Source organism: Anarhichas minor, unplaced genomic scaffold (genome assembly GCF_050575085.1).
Source record: "Anarhichas minor isolate MPS153535 unplaced genomic scaffold, ASM5057508v1 ptg000027l, whole genome shotgun sequence".
Taxonomy (NCBI): domain Eukaryota; kingdom Metazoa; phylum Chordata; class Actinopteri; order Perciformes; family Anarhichadidae; genus Anarhichas; species Anarhichas minor.
The window spans coordinates 21400168-21412500 of NW_027466473.1; the positions used below are offsets into that span (position 1 = coordinate 21400168).

A 12333-nucleotide genomic window follows, 5' to 3' on the forward strand; every position below is an offset into this window, starting at 1 on the left:
GGGTACGGCCTTCGGCGCAGGGTGGCTGTTAAGCCTGCTGTAAAAAGGATTTATACATGCAGACCTGTGACCACAGTTAAACCCGTACGAGGTCACTTCAACCTCTGTTGGCACCACTGCAGTAAAAAAAACATTCCCTATTCAAGTGTGAATCACTACATTTCCCAGAATTCATCCTCAGATTTTAAATTAGTTATTTTAACAGCGTAGGAAAGCACATTGCCATCGCCTGATTTTCTACTGCACTGATGGCTTGAATTCAAGTCAGCTGCTGTGATTGTAATGAGACACTCGTTACAGAAAATGAGCCGACGATAGACACAACGTTTTCTTTTTTTTATATTTTGGGTAGTCAGCCGAAACTCTGGGGCTTGGTCGCTCTTTAATAAGTTTAAGTTTGGTTCCTTATGTTACCCGGGCAAAAACAAAGCTTATTAAAGTAGTGAAATAATACCTTCATCGGTTCAGCAGGGCCGTTAGGGAGACACGAAACCAAAAGTTTGTTTTCTAACTCACTATTTTTCTCTGTCTATGCTGGTGTCAGAGGAGTAGCCGAACAAATACATGTGCTTGTTATTGTAAGATGCATATTAGAAATGCCAAGAATTAGTCATGCAACTGCCAAAAAGCCAAGAAGAACGACATTTAAAATGGAAATAAAATGACTAAGTCCTCTTATTTTATGGACAGTAACCGGCTGTGAGAGCCAAGTGTGCTTGTGTAACACAGTACCGCTGTTCAAAGACTATTTATTATTTTTTCCAGCAGAAGCTGCCAGTGTCGGTAATGTGTCAGACTGGCCAGATGTTCCCATCATCATGCAGTGTATCTCTGCATGGCGCTCCGTCTCATACGCTGTTTATAAAGATATATCCAGCCCACAAAACTCTACATACAGACTTTATATCCAGTCTATTGTGTGTCTCAGTGGTCACATGACTCTATCTATCAAACTGTATCCATCATCTACAATCCGTCCATCAGTCACAGCCTATTAACCACATGTGATTACAGCACATTACAGATCTACGAAGGAAATGTGAGATGCAGGTTTTATTGAACGGAGATAAATGCAGCGAAACACAAAGTTTAACGAACACAAATCACAATCCCCTCGACTCCTGTTTGTTGGAGTTGTAATGTTCGTTCATGATTATTGCAAAGCCTTTCTAAGAATCTGTTTTTGGTTATATGTAGGCCAGTGTTTCTATTAACCCTTTGAACCCCGAGCAGTTTTGGGGCGTTTTTTGCTCTTGTCACATTTTTCTCTTTTCCCTTTGATTTCCACTGCGATAGTTAAGTCCTGCTCCTCTATGGAAATCATGGCTACAAGTAGAGAGAACTCAAAAATGTCTTTTGTGCAGTACAACAGTTACAACACCATGAATCCTAAAAAAAAGAGAAAGAACCGCAAGTTGAATTTCTTTGATAATATAATTTACAAAAAATAGAAAGCAATGGAATCTATATATTCAACATTTGTGTTACCAATGTTTCAGTTCAGTCAATGTTTCACTGATTTTTTGTCACGTGACTGTTGGTCTCAGCCGAGTCAATCGTGGCTTCTTAGTTGTGCTGAAGAGTGCAGAATTTTGTGTTTTTTACAGAATCTGGTTTCTTCAAACAGTTTATTCAGGGAAAGATTTTAAATGAGACATTTACAATAAAATGTTTTTGAAGAAATATCACAATTGTATGCTTCGTTTTGCTGACGGAAGCATTTGTCGCGCATGATGTGTTCAAGGACTGTCGGAAAGTTTTTTTACAGCTTCTGGTTCTGATAAACAATGAAGTTACAGCAACTGTTTAAAGAAAACATGCTTTCCAATCCCGCAGGTGGGTTTTGGGGTTCAGAGGGTTAATGTGTCAGTGAAAATATCATCTACGCTATCTTTAAAATATGTTTTCCGCTGTAAAACATGGGCCTCATACTTCATCGTACTTGATGGCTGCTTGGGCGACCAATTCATATTTCTATTGGAGCCGTGTTTACGTAGACGGGGGAGGTCTTAATGCAAAGGAGGGACGTCAGTGAGACAGAGAGGAAAGTCTATGTGGGGAGTGAATATGAGAAATACCCTGCGGGAGTTGACTAAAACCAGGCAGCTCAACGTACAAGAACAGCACAAGAACTCACTTTTTTGACACTTCCAGGTTTCTTACTCCCTCACACACACACACACACACACACACACACACACACACACACACACACACACACACACACACACACACACACACACATACACACACACACCCTCTCCATCCCTGACTCTCTCCAACTTACTGTCGGTGGTGTCGGAGTCGTTGCTGCTCGTGGAGTATTTTCTCCTCTTCTTTTCGCTCTCCATCTGTCAGGGTGGCACGGACGGACGGATGGAGGGAGGGAGGGGGGGACCAACAGAGGGAGAGAGGGAGAGAAAAATGATGAGTGAGAAGATGTTCACCATGAAAACACACTTGTTAATGAAATAACGCGCCGATGGCACCAATCTGTCGGAGCCTCAAGCCGGCGGCCTGCCAGAATAAACCGACTTCATCACCGTTACACATCGACGCTTTCAGGAACTTCACAACGATTGTGAGTTGTTCTGCTTCTTCACAAACAGTGGGAGTCCTCGCGCATGCCGACTGTGAACTCATCCTGCATTAGTGCTGTATTCAGCGGGAGCTGTTGCACAAGTCCCCCTTTCATGCATGTGCTTTAACACGGAGGGTACTTCTTTCTTCCTTATAATAGAGAGGAAACCAGCTTAAACCAGGACACCTTTTGAAGCGTTAAGCAGCAGAGGACGGTGGTTCTTGGTGGAAGAAAAACCTCTACAGTGTGATGAGAACATCTCTATTTAACAACCTCATGCGATCCAGCTTCCACAGGTTACAGTGACACAATATGTCCAATTTTACGCAACCAAAACTTTCTTTTATCTTTTGCAGTAGATTAGAAAGAAAGGAAATACATTCAACAAGTTTGTTCGACCTCAAGGATACACAGAGAAGTGTTTTTGCTTATAGGACATCTACTGTATTTAGCAGATAGACACTGGAGGTTGAACTCAATGGTCCGTCGAGACGAAGACAGAGATGTTAAGACCAGACAAATAAAGACAAAGTTACAGGCAAGAGGAGAACAAGTGCGTCAGAGAGAAGAATGTCAGGAATGAATCAAACAAAGCTTTAAACGAAAAAAATTCAGGTGGAAAAAATGTATCCTGCAAAAGCTGCAAAATCTTAAATAGAACTCATTAAATGATCCAGCAACACTCTCAGGTGTTAGAAGCAAGAGATTTAGATTCCGTAAGAAAGACCAAGTTAGATGCAATAACAGTGGGAGAAATCAGACAGACAGATTGGGGGCACCAATTATTGCAGTTGCTATTGTCATTATTACGAGTAACAGTTTCAGCCTGTTGTCTTTTGTTGTTGTTGTTGTCAGACACAGACACAGACAGGTACCCAATTAAAGGGATAAGTCTGAATAAATAAGTGGTGCAGCCTGGTCTCATCCAGCATTCATAGCTAAAGTCATTTGTAGATATCCCACAAAATGATTTTGTATGTACGTGATCATGATCGAGAAAGTATAAAGACCGCAAAAGCCCACAAAGGGCGGGAGGTGGATGGGTCCGACATACAGCGATCTTTTAGCCAGGAGAATGCTGTTCGTGTGTGAAATGAGAAATCAACATTGACTTATGTGTCACGTAACTTGTGTACTTCAGTATTTCAACCCAAACAACGTTCTTTTCTTAAAGCTAACTAAGTGTTTCATGTAAAGACGGAAGTGTATTTTGAAAAGAACGTATACACGAGCGAAAGGTGACACGTGCTGCTGGCCTACGTAGGAAAACGAGCAAAAAATGAGGCGCAACTTTTCGTAAGATATCATACGAAACGTTGTATGAGGAAACGTTGAGAGGTGAGACGTATCGACACTTGAGTATGAAAATAATCATATGCAACAACCCTCAAAGTCACCAGATCTGAATATTCAATCAATTTGATGGTGGGCTGGGTATTTGGTTTTCAATATCGGGATTGTTTCATTGTTTTCTTTAATCTCTCGGGATTACAAACGTGCATAAAACACACCAAACCTTTTGGAAAACGTTCTTTGTATTACTAGGAACGCACCGGTTGTGAAATTCTGGGCACACGAGGTTCGTTCTCATCCAGTGATTGTTTCTTAGAAATCTTGTAAGCCATTGTTATAATGCTTATTTTTCCGTTGGGCATGACAATGCTCTTAAAGCTGATCTCTCCCCGAGAAAATGTAATATTCCCACATGGTCGACTTCTTCTTTCAATTTTATTTGTAAACAAACCACATGTGCGCACAGCGCAGCGGTCCTCATGCCAGAGAACGTCCGGCCGGAGGCCTCAGCAGCTGGTTACTGTTGTCAAAGAGCCGACCGCATATTACCAACACATCAGCTAGCTGGAGCAAAGCCCAGGCAGCACAATAGACTGACCTTTGACAAGTCGACAAGGCAAATATTGGCCGATACCGATGTTCGGTCGATAAATCGGTGCATCCTTATGGACTACATAACAAATAACAATACAAACAACAATACTGTAGAATATCATAATCCTTAAAAATGTTTAAGTCAAGCATTATGTCGTCTTACACATAAAGATTACACAGTACTGATCTGTGATCTGATCACATGTCACCAGGTTAAAGATGACATCACCAGCCGCACGACAGCGATGTATAACGAGTGTGTTTGGTGAGAACTGATCCTGAACCTGCTCTCACAACTGAACACACCGCCAGAAGCGTTGAAAAGTATCCGATGGTCACCTTGTTAATACGACGCTTTATTACGATTCAAGGATTAAATAAATACTCGCACAAACTCAGGTTTGTCATAAAAGTGTCCCTGACGAGGATTAAAGCTAAAGAAACTACACATCAAGGAGGCAAAGGACACACCCTGAAGACGTCTCTAATCTCTTGCGCCGGTCGCTTGATGGTCAAAAGGAAGAAAATACATCGAGTGCCGCTCAGAGGAAAAAGGAAAAAGGAAGGGCCATGGGTCAAGAGAGTCTGAAAGAGAGAGAAATGAAGCCAAAAGAGAGCAGCAGACACAGTCAAGGAGGCAAGGAGTTAGTGTTCCGCTAGAGCGAGGCAGGAAGGCCAAGAGGAGGAGGAGGTGGGTTACAACCGTCAGAGTGGGGGGAACGGAGATTTATGTGGTCGTAAAAACTGGGCTGTTCTCTCTTATACGGGGCTCTTCCTGCATCCCCGACCTTCCCCGCCTGCCCTGCGCACACTTAAGCTTCTCTGACATTTATGCTGACAGAAAAACACAGCGCTTCTTCACTGCCTCTGTTTCCATCCTCAAGTCCTGCCATCTTACTCCCCCCCCCCCCTTCCCATCTTCCCTTCCTTACAATAACAGGGACACGGGGAGTCTGAGGAGGAGTGAGGTTAAGTACATTATTGACTTCCACCCCCACCCCGCAATCCGTCTAGCTCTACCTCGTCTTCCTGCCTTTGAGGAGAGTGGTTAAGTACATCATTGACTTCCTCCAGCTACGTCTGTCTGACTTCAAGTCTGCATGCTTGGATCCGTCTCAGGGTTTCCCCCTCGCCTATTAAACTCTCCGGCGACCCACTTAAACCACACTCGGGGTACCAGAGTTGTTGTTGTTTTTTTTAATATAAAAAGCAGCCCAGTCATTTCTTCTTCTTTTTTCTGACCACCCAAAGGAAAATGTGAAAGGGTGAAATAGTTTCGAGGATCTATTCATTACACGAAGCCTTCTAAATGAGTCGCTTTACAAGTTGTTTGACGCATTTACAAGAAGAGGGTATTCAACGGGCTAAACCAAACACAGGAGGATTAAATGCAACTTCAAATTTCCTTGGTACTCCATTTAACCGAGCAAAAAAAAAAAAAAAAACGGACAATTTTGAGCAGAATTATTTACTGAGGTGTTTCCCACATATTTGATAGCCGTCCCTGTGGGTTATTTCTTATGATTAGTTTGACTTAGCTGGGCTCCATCCATCAGCATGATGGCTTTGATTTGCTGCACTACATATAAGAAACTCCTCCACTGTTTCTAAATGGAAAGGTCAGGTTATGAAAAGCATTCATCATGAGCCGGGAGGCATTCCAAAGCTTCCAGAACGCGATGAAAAACTAATGTTTCAGCTTGTGAGACGAGCGGGATTCTGCTAGCAATTGGAGCTACGCTAGTCCCACTGCAGCACCGAGGGTGAAACGCACTTCTTTTCTCCCATTACTCATAAACACAGCAATTCGGGGGTTCAACTCCCAGCTGCAGTGCTTCCAGAATGGCAAAGGAACTCAGCTCAAAATGCACCTGACAGAACTGGCTGGGGGGGGGGGGGGGGGGCTCCCAGAAGATGTCATAGACTAACAGTCAGGGGAAGTACAAGAGCTCTTTTTGACACGTCGCAGTAAGAGAAACTGCCAGAGTGGGAAAAACACAGGCGTAGATAATAAAATTCATGATGGCTGAATTTCATGAACCTCCACAAACTAATATATTGTGCGTTGCGTGCAGGTGTGGCAGAGAAGCACACACCATCGTTTAAAGACTGTCAGATCAAAGACTATAATATATTTAGCTATAAACATCTCACTAACCAAGGTTCAGGTGCGTTTCAGGTTAGTTGGTCAGTTTTGCATTTTGATATTCAAAACCCCACTTTGGACAAAAATAATTATCTTAAGTGCAAGATTCCCCGACTTCTTTCTGTTCACCTTTCTGCTTGAAAACTGCTCTGTAGACACTTTTTTTATGCCAATTATTTCACAACAGGTTTTGGATTTAACAGATGGTTGACACTTCAGTTTGGAATTAAATTTTTTTTTTTTAAATAGACAGGGGAAAGTTTTCACACTGACATATCAGTGAGCTTGTGGCTAGCTGCTGACATTTGGTTTGCTGACAATGCTAACCATCTGCTGCTTGGTTAAGTGCAAAGAAATCCAGAAACGAATCCACAGGCCTCAGCGAATCGCCCTATCATTTAGAGGGTTGTTTTATGTAACAGCAGCAATTGGAGAATAATTTAGCTTTTGGTTCCAAGTCCGTCCCAGTTTGTTTTTTTGGTTCCACTTTCTGTGTTTTAGCGGTAAAAAAACAATGATAAAAGCACTACTTCCAAGCAGTAGCCAAACACTTGCTTTGATTGTATGCCTACTCAGAGGGGAGAACTGGACGGGATTATAATGATTTTCTCTCAGCGCTGCGGCGTTTCTTTTGCTGCCTCTTTCTTCGCTGTATTGACCAGAGTGAGGAACCATCGCAAGACCAATTTTGGCTGCTGAAGTTGTTTAGTCTACGGGCAGAAAACAACGACTTAAATGTACTATCTCAATGTGTAATCGTAAAAAAGGATTACCGGTAATTGTGTTTCAATTCCATTTACTGGCTTTATTGACTTTTATTCGATTTACGCTGACTAAACTGATTTAGGCAACGTATCCATTTACTGGCTGCTGGTATCTTTGGTGACCAGATAAAGGGTTCGGTGTCTCTGTCACATGGAGCTGTCATGGGGGGGGTGGACCTCAGATTGTAAGCTGACAGGACAGTCTCTTTAACCTCTTGTTCTGGTGGCAGCCCAGTATTTCTGAATGCGTATGTAAAAGGGGGGGGGAACCGCTGACCCGTTAAAGTGAAAGACCTGATGGTAATTGGAAATGTCACTGTATCCCCACTCCCATCACTTTTGGAGCAGGATCACCTCAGGATCGAGGCCGACTGACAACTCTGCAACTGCCAAGGAAAGTTAATTTTCTTCCTCCACCTGATATCCTCCTTTTTCCCACCACTCTATCTCTCATCCTTAGCTTCCATGTCTACTCTCCGTCTCTCTTTCTCTCTCGCACATACAGACTACACTGTCTCAATCAGTCCAGTGAACCAGAGCCCAGACTGTAGATTGAGATATTTCCTGTTCTCTGGAGAGACGGGAATGGATGAAGGAGAAAAAAGGGGGGGAGATGGGAAAGACCCACAAAATGTACAACTTCATCTCAATCAGTCCAGTGAACCAGACTCCAGGTCTGCACCGGGTTACTTCCTGAACACAAAAGGCAGAAAAGACAACAGACTAAAAGAAACACGGGGACACGGAGAAACAGTCTGTGACAATGTGTCTGCTGTCTCACCAAACAGCTTCAACAGATGGTTGCAGGAATTGCGTGCTTCTATCTCTAGAGCCAGAATTCAAATAAGTTAGATCTTTTCTATCCTTTTTTTAGTTTGACTTTGCTACTTGCCAAGACTGCTGAATGAAAAAGCAATTTTACTTGAAAGCACTTCTCTTTGGCTTGGGCGACATGGCCACGATAACGGTCCTCACATGTCCACAATATCAAAACTTTATTCAATTATGCAACAGCTGTTGTGAATTCTGCTCTGTTTTCAGCATCTCTCTCTTTTTTCTCTTGCTTTTCTCAAAGCTTCACCGTATTGTTGCAGCATATTGAAAGACAGCAACAACTTGCTCGCATACATCTGACTTTGTGTAGTTGTGGTTGTATGAATGTAATTGATGGCGATGTTAGATTGCTGCTAGACCGCTCCGTTAATACAGCCGTGTGTGAGAGAGGAAACAGTTTATGACTACAGGGAAAATAGTGTTTTCCAAACAACAAAGACCAAACAACAACAAGTATCAATTCGATATATATAAAAAACGTGTTGTGAATTTTGGAAATCTTCTTCATCTATCTTATACTAAAATATTGACTTCCTCAGAGAGAATCCAGCAGACAAAGTCCTTAAATCGCAATGTTTTCTGTGATGTTACGGAGTTGGACGGGTCTCACTCGTTGCTACTCACGCGATGAATCTTGGAGGCCGGGCCGGTGAATATGTTAAATTGTGGGCCACATTTGCAAAACTTCCTAAAGCAGCCTAATGTAACTTAGTACAGGATAATATTTGTATTCTCCATGTATCCGAGGTTCCTTCAGTATTCCGTTATGTTGCATTATTATACTGCTAAATGTTTCACGATCAATTATTCATTTCGATTATTCCATTTCGTCTCTGTGAGTCTTCCATGACAGTAAACTAAATAGGCCCATTTAGTTTTAGCTATTTTCCAATATCTTATAGACTGAACAATTAATCGATTAATGGAGAAATTAGGCAGATTAATAGATAATGATTGATAGTCGCAGCCCTAATCCCACTGTATACATAAAGTATTGCAGTATAACAGAGCAGCATTGTGTGTGTGTGTGTGTGTGTGTATTAAACTGCCTTGTCATAGCATTGGTTCTTGTTGCATCATGATCCCATGCTGCTCTAAACCTGCACTTTGTCAGAGTTGAAGCAGGACAATAGCTGGAGGCAACCAGCTGTCAGAGGCAATGAAACCGTGTTGTACGACCAAGGGAACACTATCAAACAGAAAGAAATACAAGCTTATTGTGAAATAATGTGGTTCTGGTTTGGCTGAACATTTTTTGACATATAACAAAATGGGTCTCCGGGCTAAATGAAGGAATTAATGAAGTTTGGAAAGAAACGGAGAGAAAGGAGAGTTTCAGAGATCAATAGAAGAGTGAGGTCAGGCAAAGAGAGGAATAAAAGAGTGATATCCCAAAATAATAAGAGAAAGATGAGAGTTGGACTGGAAAGAAAATCCAGACAGTAAGATTATATAAGACTGAGAAAGATAAAGAAGTGAGAGAAAGACAGCAGGAAGCAGAGGCAGAGAGAAACACTCTAATGTTCAGTGTAACCATATATACAGAGATATGCACAACACACTAAATCCACCTTAAACTTGCCTCCATCCTGATGTAATCACCAAGCTGTATTAAACCCAACAAGCTTCGCTAATGAGCTCATTAATTCATATAATAAGCTAATGGTGTGAATATGAACTCTGTGTCTTAAAGCAACTAGGAGAAACGGGTTCAACACAATGAGTTTTTCCTTGTTAATATGCAAATGTAATAGGTGGAGCCTGAAGTATGAACTTAAAAGTCATGTGTCGCATTGTTCCCAAGCAAGCGTTCACACACACGGACGGGCAGACGCCACCGTGAGGACGCACTGTCCTGCCCGACGCGATGGTGGTGGATGGGGAATAAAAATAGAAGAGCCAAGCATGCAGATACAATTTGCAAAAACATACATCGTCAAACATAAGCACATTAAAACACACACAGACTGTAACAGTTGGCATGCTATCCACTGCCCTGTGAGCGAGCTACATTACATTACAGAGATATGTGACTGGGTTTGTGGCTGTCTTTTCATGCGTGGTTCACATCAGCCTGGGGGCATTGAAGGGCAGCCAGACAATGTACAGTGTACACACACACACACACACACACACACACTCACATGTACAAACAAAACAGAGGAAATGTCCAACAGCGTGGCTAACAACTGAGCCAGCAGGATTTTGGTGTGATTGATCCAAAAGGTATTCATCAATCTGCTGAGGGTGAAGAAGTAAACATCAGCTAAGAACGCTAAACTTCTCCGTGTTTACAGACCAGTCAGTGCTTAAGGTGCGTGTTTGAATAATATGATTATTAACAGGGTCAATCAGGCCGCCGCCTGGCCTTTAACATGTCCAAACCCACACTGGGACGAGCCTGATAATCAGACTGATTTGCGGTTTCATTTTACCATTACCATTCAGCAGTGATCCACCAATCTGTCCCATTGACGTCACTTTCAGTCAACACAGAAGCTGTGGGAACGGTTGCTCGAGGAAAGTGCATTTAAAGAAATGTGAAATATGCCGATTTAAGAGTTCTTTAAGTCGATTAACAACAAACTTTACCTCTAAGTCAATCTCATCCCAGTTTGTTTCCATTTTCTGCCATTATTTTTTAGCGTTGTAGGATTGTTGTTTCAAATTTGTGGGAAACAGTAGTTATTGATCACCGAATATCATCATCTGAATATCTAACTGGAGAACCAAGAACCGAGCTAAACAGAAACCAATACCATCCCCTACATTTTGAACGCACAGTCGCCATCCATCACCAGCCTGGAACCCAAATAAAAACATATTTCTTAAGTGTTATACCACCATCATCATTTTCAATCACAGAAATGAGCCAAATCCACACAAAACATCTGTCATCAACATCAATTCCACTTCATCAATCAATGCCTATCGGCAACAATTCTGCACATTTAACTTGAAGAAAACACCGAAGAAAAGTAAAGTAATGTCTAAAACTGAAACCTGAATTTTAAACACGCCTCGTAGGTTCCATTCGCTTTAGACAGCCACCTCCAGCTCTCATTTGAATTCCATCAGCTGGTGGAAGCCACATTCTCTGTGTGCATAGTTTAGTGTCAGCCCTAAACATTTACAATAAGGCAAACAGTGAGAAGGTTGACTAATGCATGCTGGGAAAGCCAAGTCGCCCGGGGAGCTAATTAATTGGCTGACTATGACACTGCCGAGAGCACTACGTCTGGCTGAGCGTTTAAAGGGGACAGCTCTCTGAAACGTGCAACAGAACAGGCCCGAGACAAACAGCCGGGTCTGGACAGCAGACTGCAGGTGGGGAGGAAAAAAAAACACGTGTCAGCTGTTTTAAAGGATTGAAGAATAGAGAAAGATGCAGCATGGAAACACAGTTTGGTTGTTGGAGGGAGAGCAGCTTGTTTTCTGCTCAAAGACTAATAGTGTCTACTTGATGTGGGGTGTTCTCACACTCACAATGTGTTCATAGCAGCTTATTCACACTCCGGAGGCATTTCTTCCTTTTAGTTTTGCTCATTTGGTCAGGTGAGAACGAACCTCAGTAATCCAAGTCAACTGTGATGTGATTAAATAGTTTATAACATAATCCAGGACTCTGATAAGACCTCTAATCTCACTGAATGACAGGTCAAATGTTTCCTGTCAAGATACCGCTTCCGATACCTGAACTTGAACCGTCCTGAACAATAACTTCAGCGGTTCGTATCGCAGCTTGAGCTGCAACAAACAAGGATTTTCTTTGTTGGTTAGTTTCCAGATTGTTTTCTGATTAATGCATTCATCATTTGATCTATACAACTTTCCAAAACTCTCTATAATAATAAGGACAAGCAAAGGCTTTTATAGATGCTCCGATCACCGGTACAGATTAATGATCGTGGATGAGCCCATCGTTGTTTTTTATTATAGCAGCAATTATGTTTTTCAACTTGGCCCCAAAAAATCTGTCCTAGGAAGTTAAACAGGTCATTTTTCCCCTCTCTGATATCTATACGATATTGCTGTGAGAACGTCTCCTTCAAACACCCGTATTTATTCTAAGTTTCTCAGCAAAAAAACTACATTTTACAAGATTACATTGAACACTTCAT

At 42.0% G+C, this 12333-nt stretch overlaps 1 protein-coding gene across 2 annotated transcripts in view; it reads right to left on the minus strand.

The window, feature by feature from the left end:
• Window positions 1–12333, minus strand: part of jade2 (jade family PHD finger 2) — a 162024-nt gene that overhangs the window by 138397 nt on the left and 11294 nt on the right. Inside the window, exon 2 of one of the 2 annotated variants that reach the window (XM_076101398.1) lies at window positions 2288–2351. In XM_076101398.1, coding sequence (XP_075957513.1) covers window positions 2288–2351 — 64 coding nt within the window. Of the gene's footprint in view, window positions 1–2287; window positions 2352–12333 lie in introns of those variants that run through there. The other variant, XM_076101400.1, reaches the window with a different exon arrangement.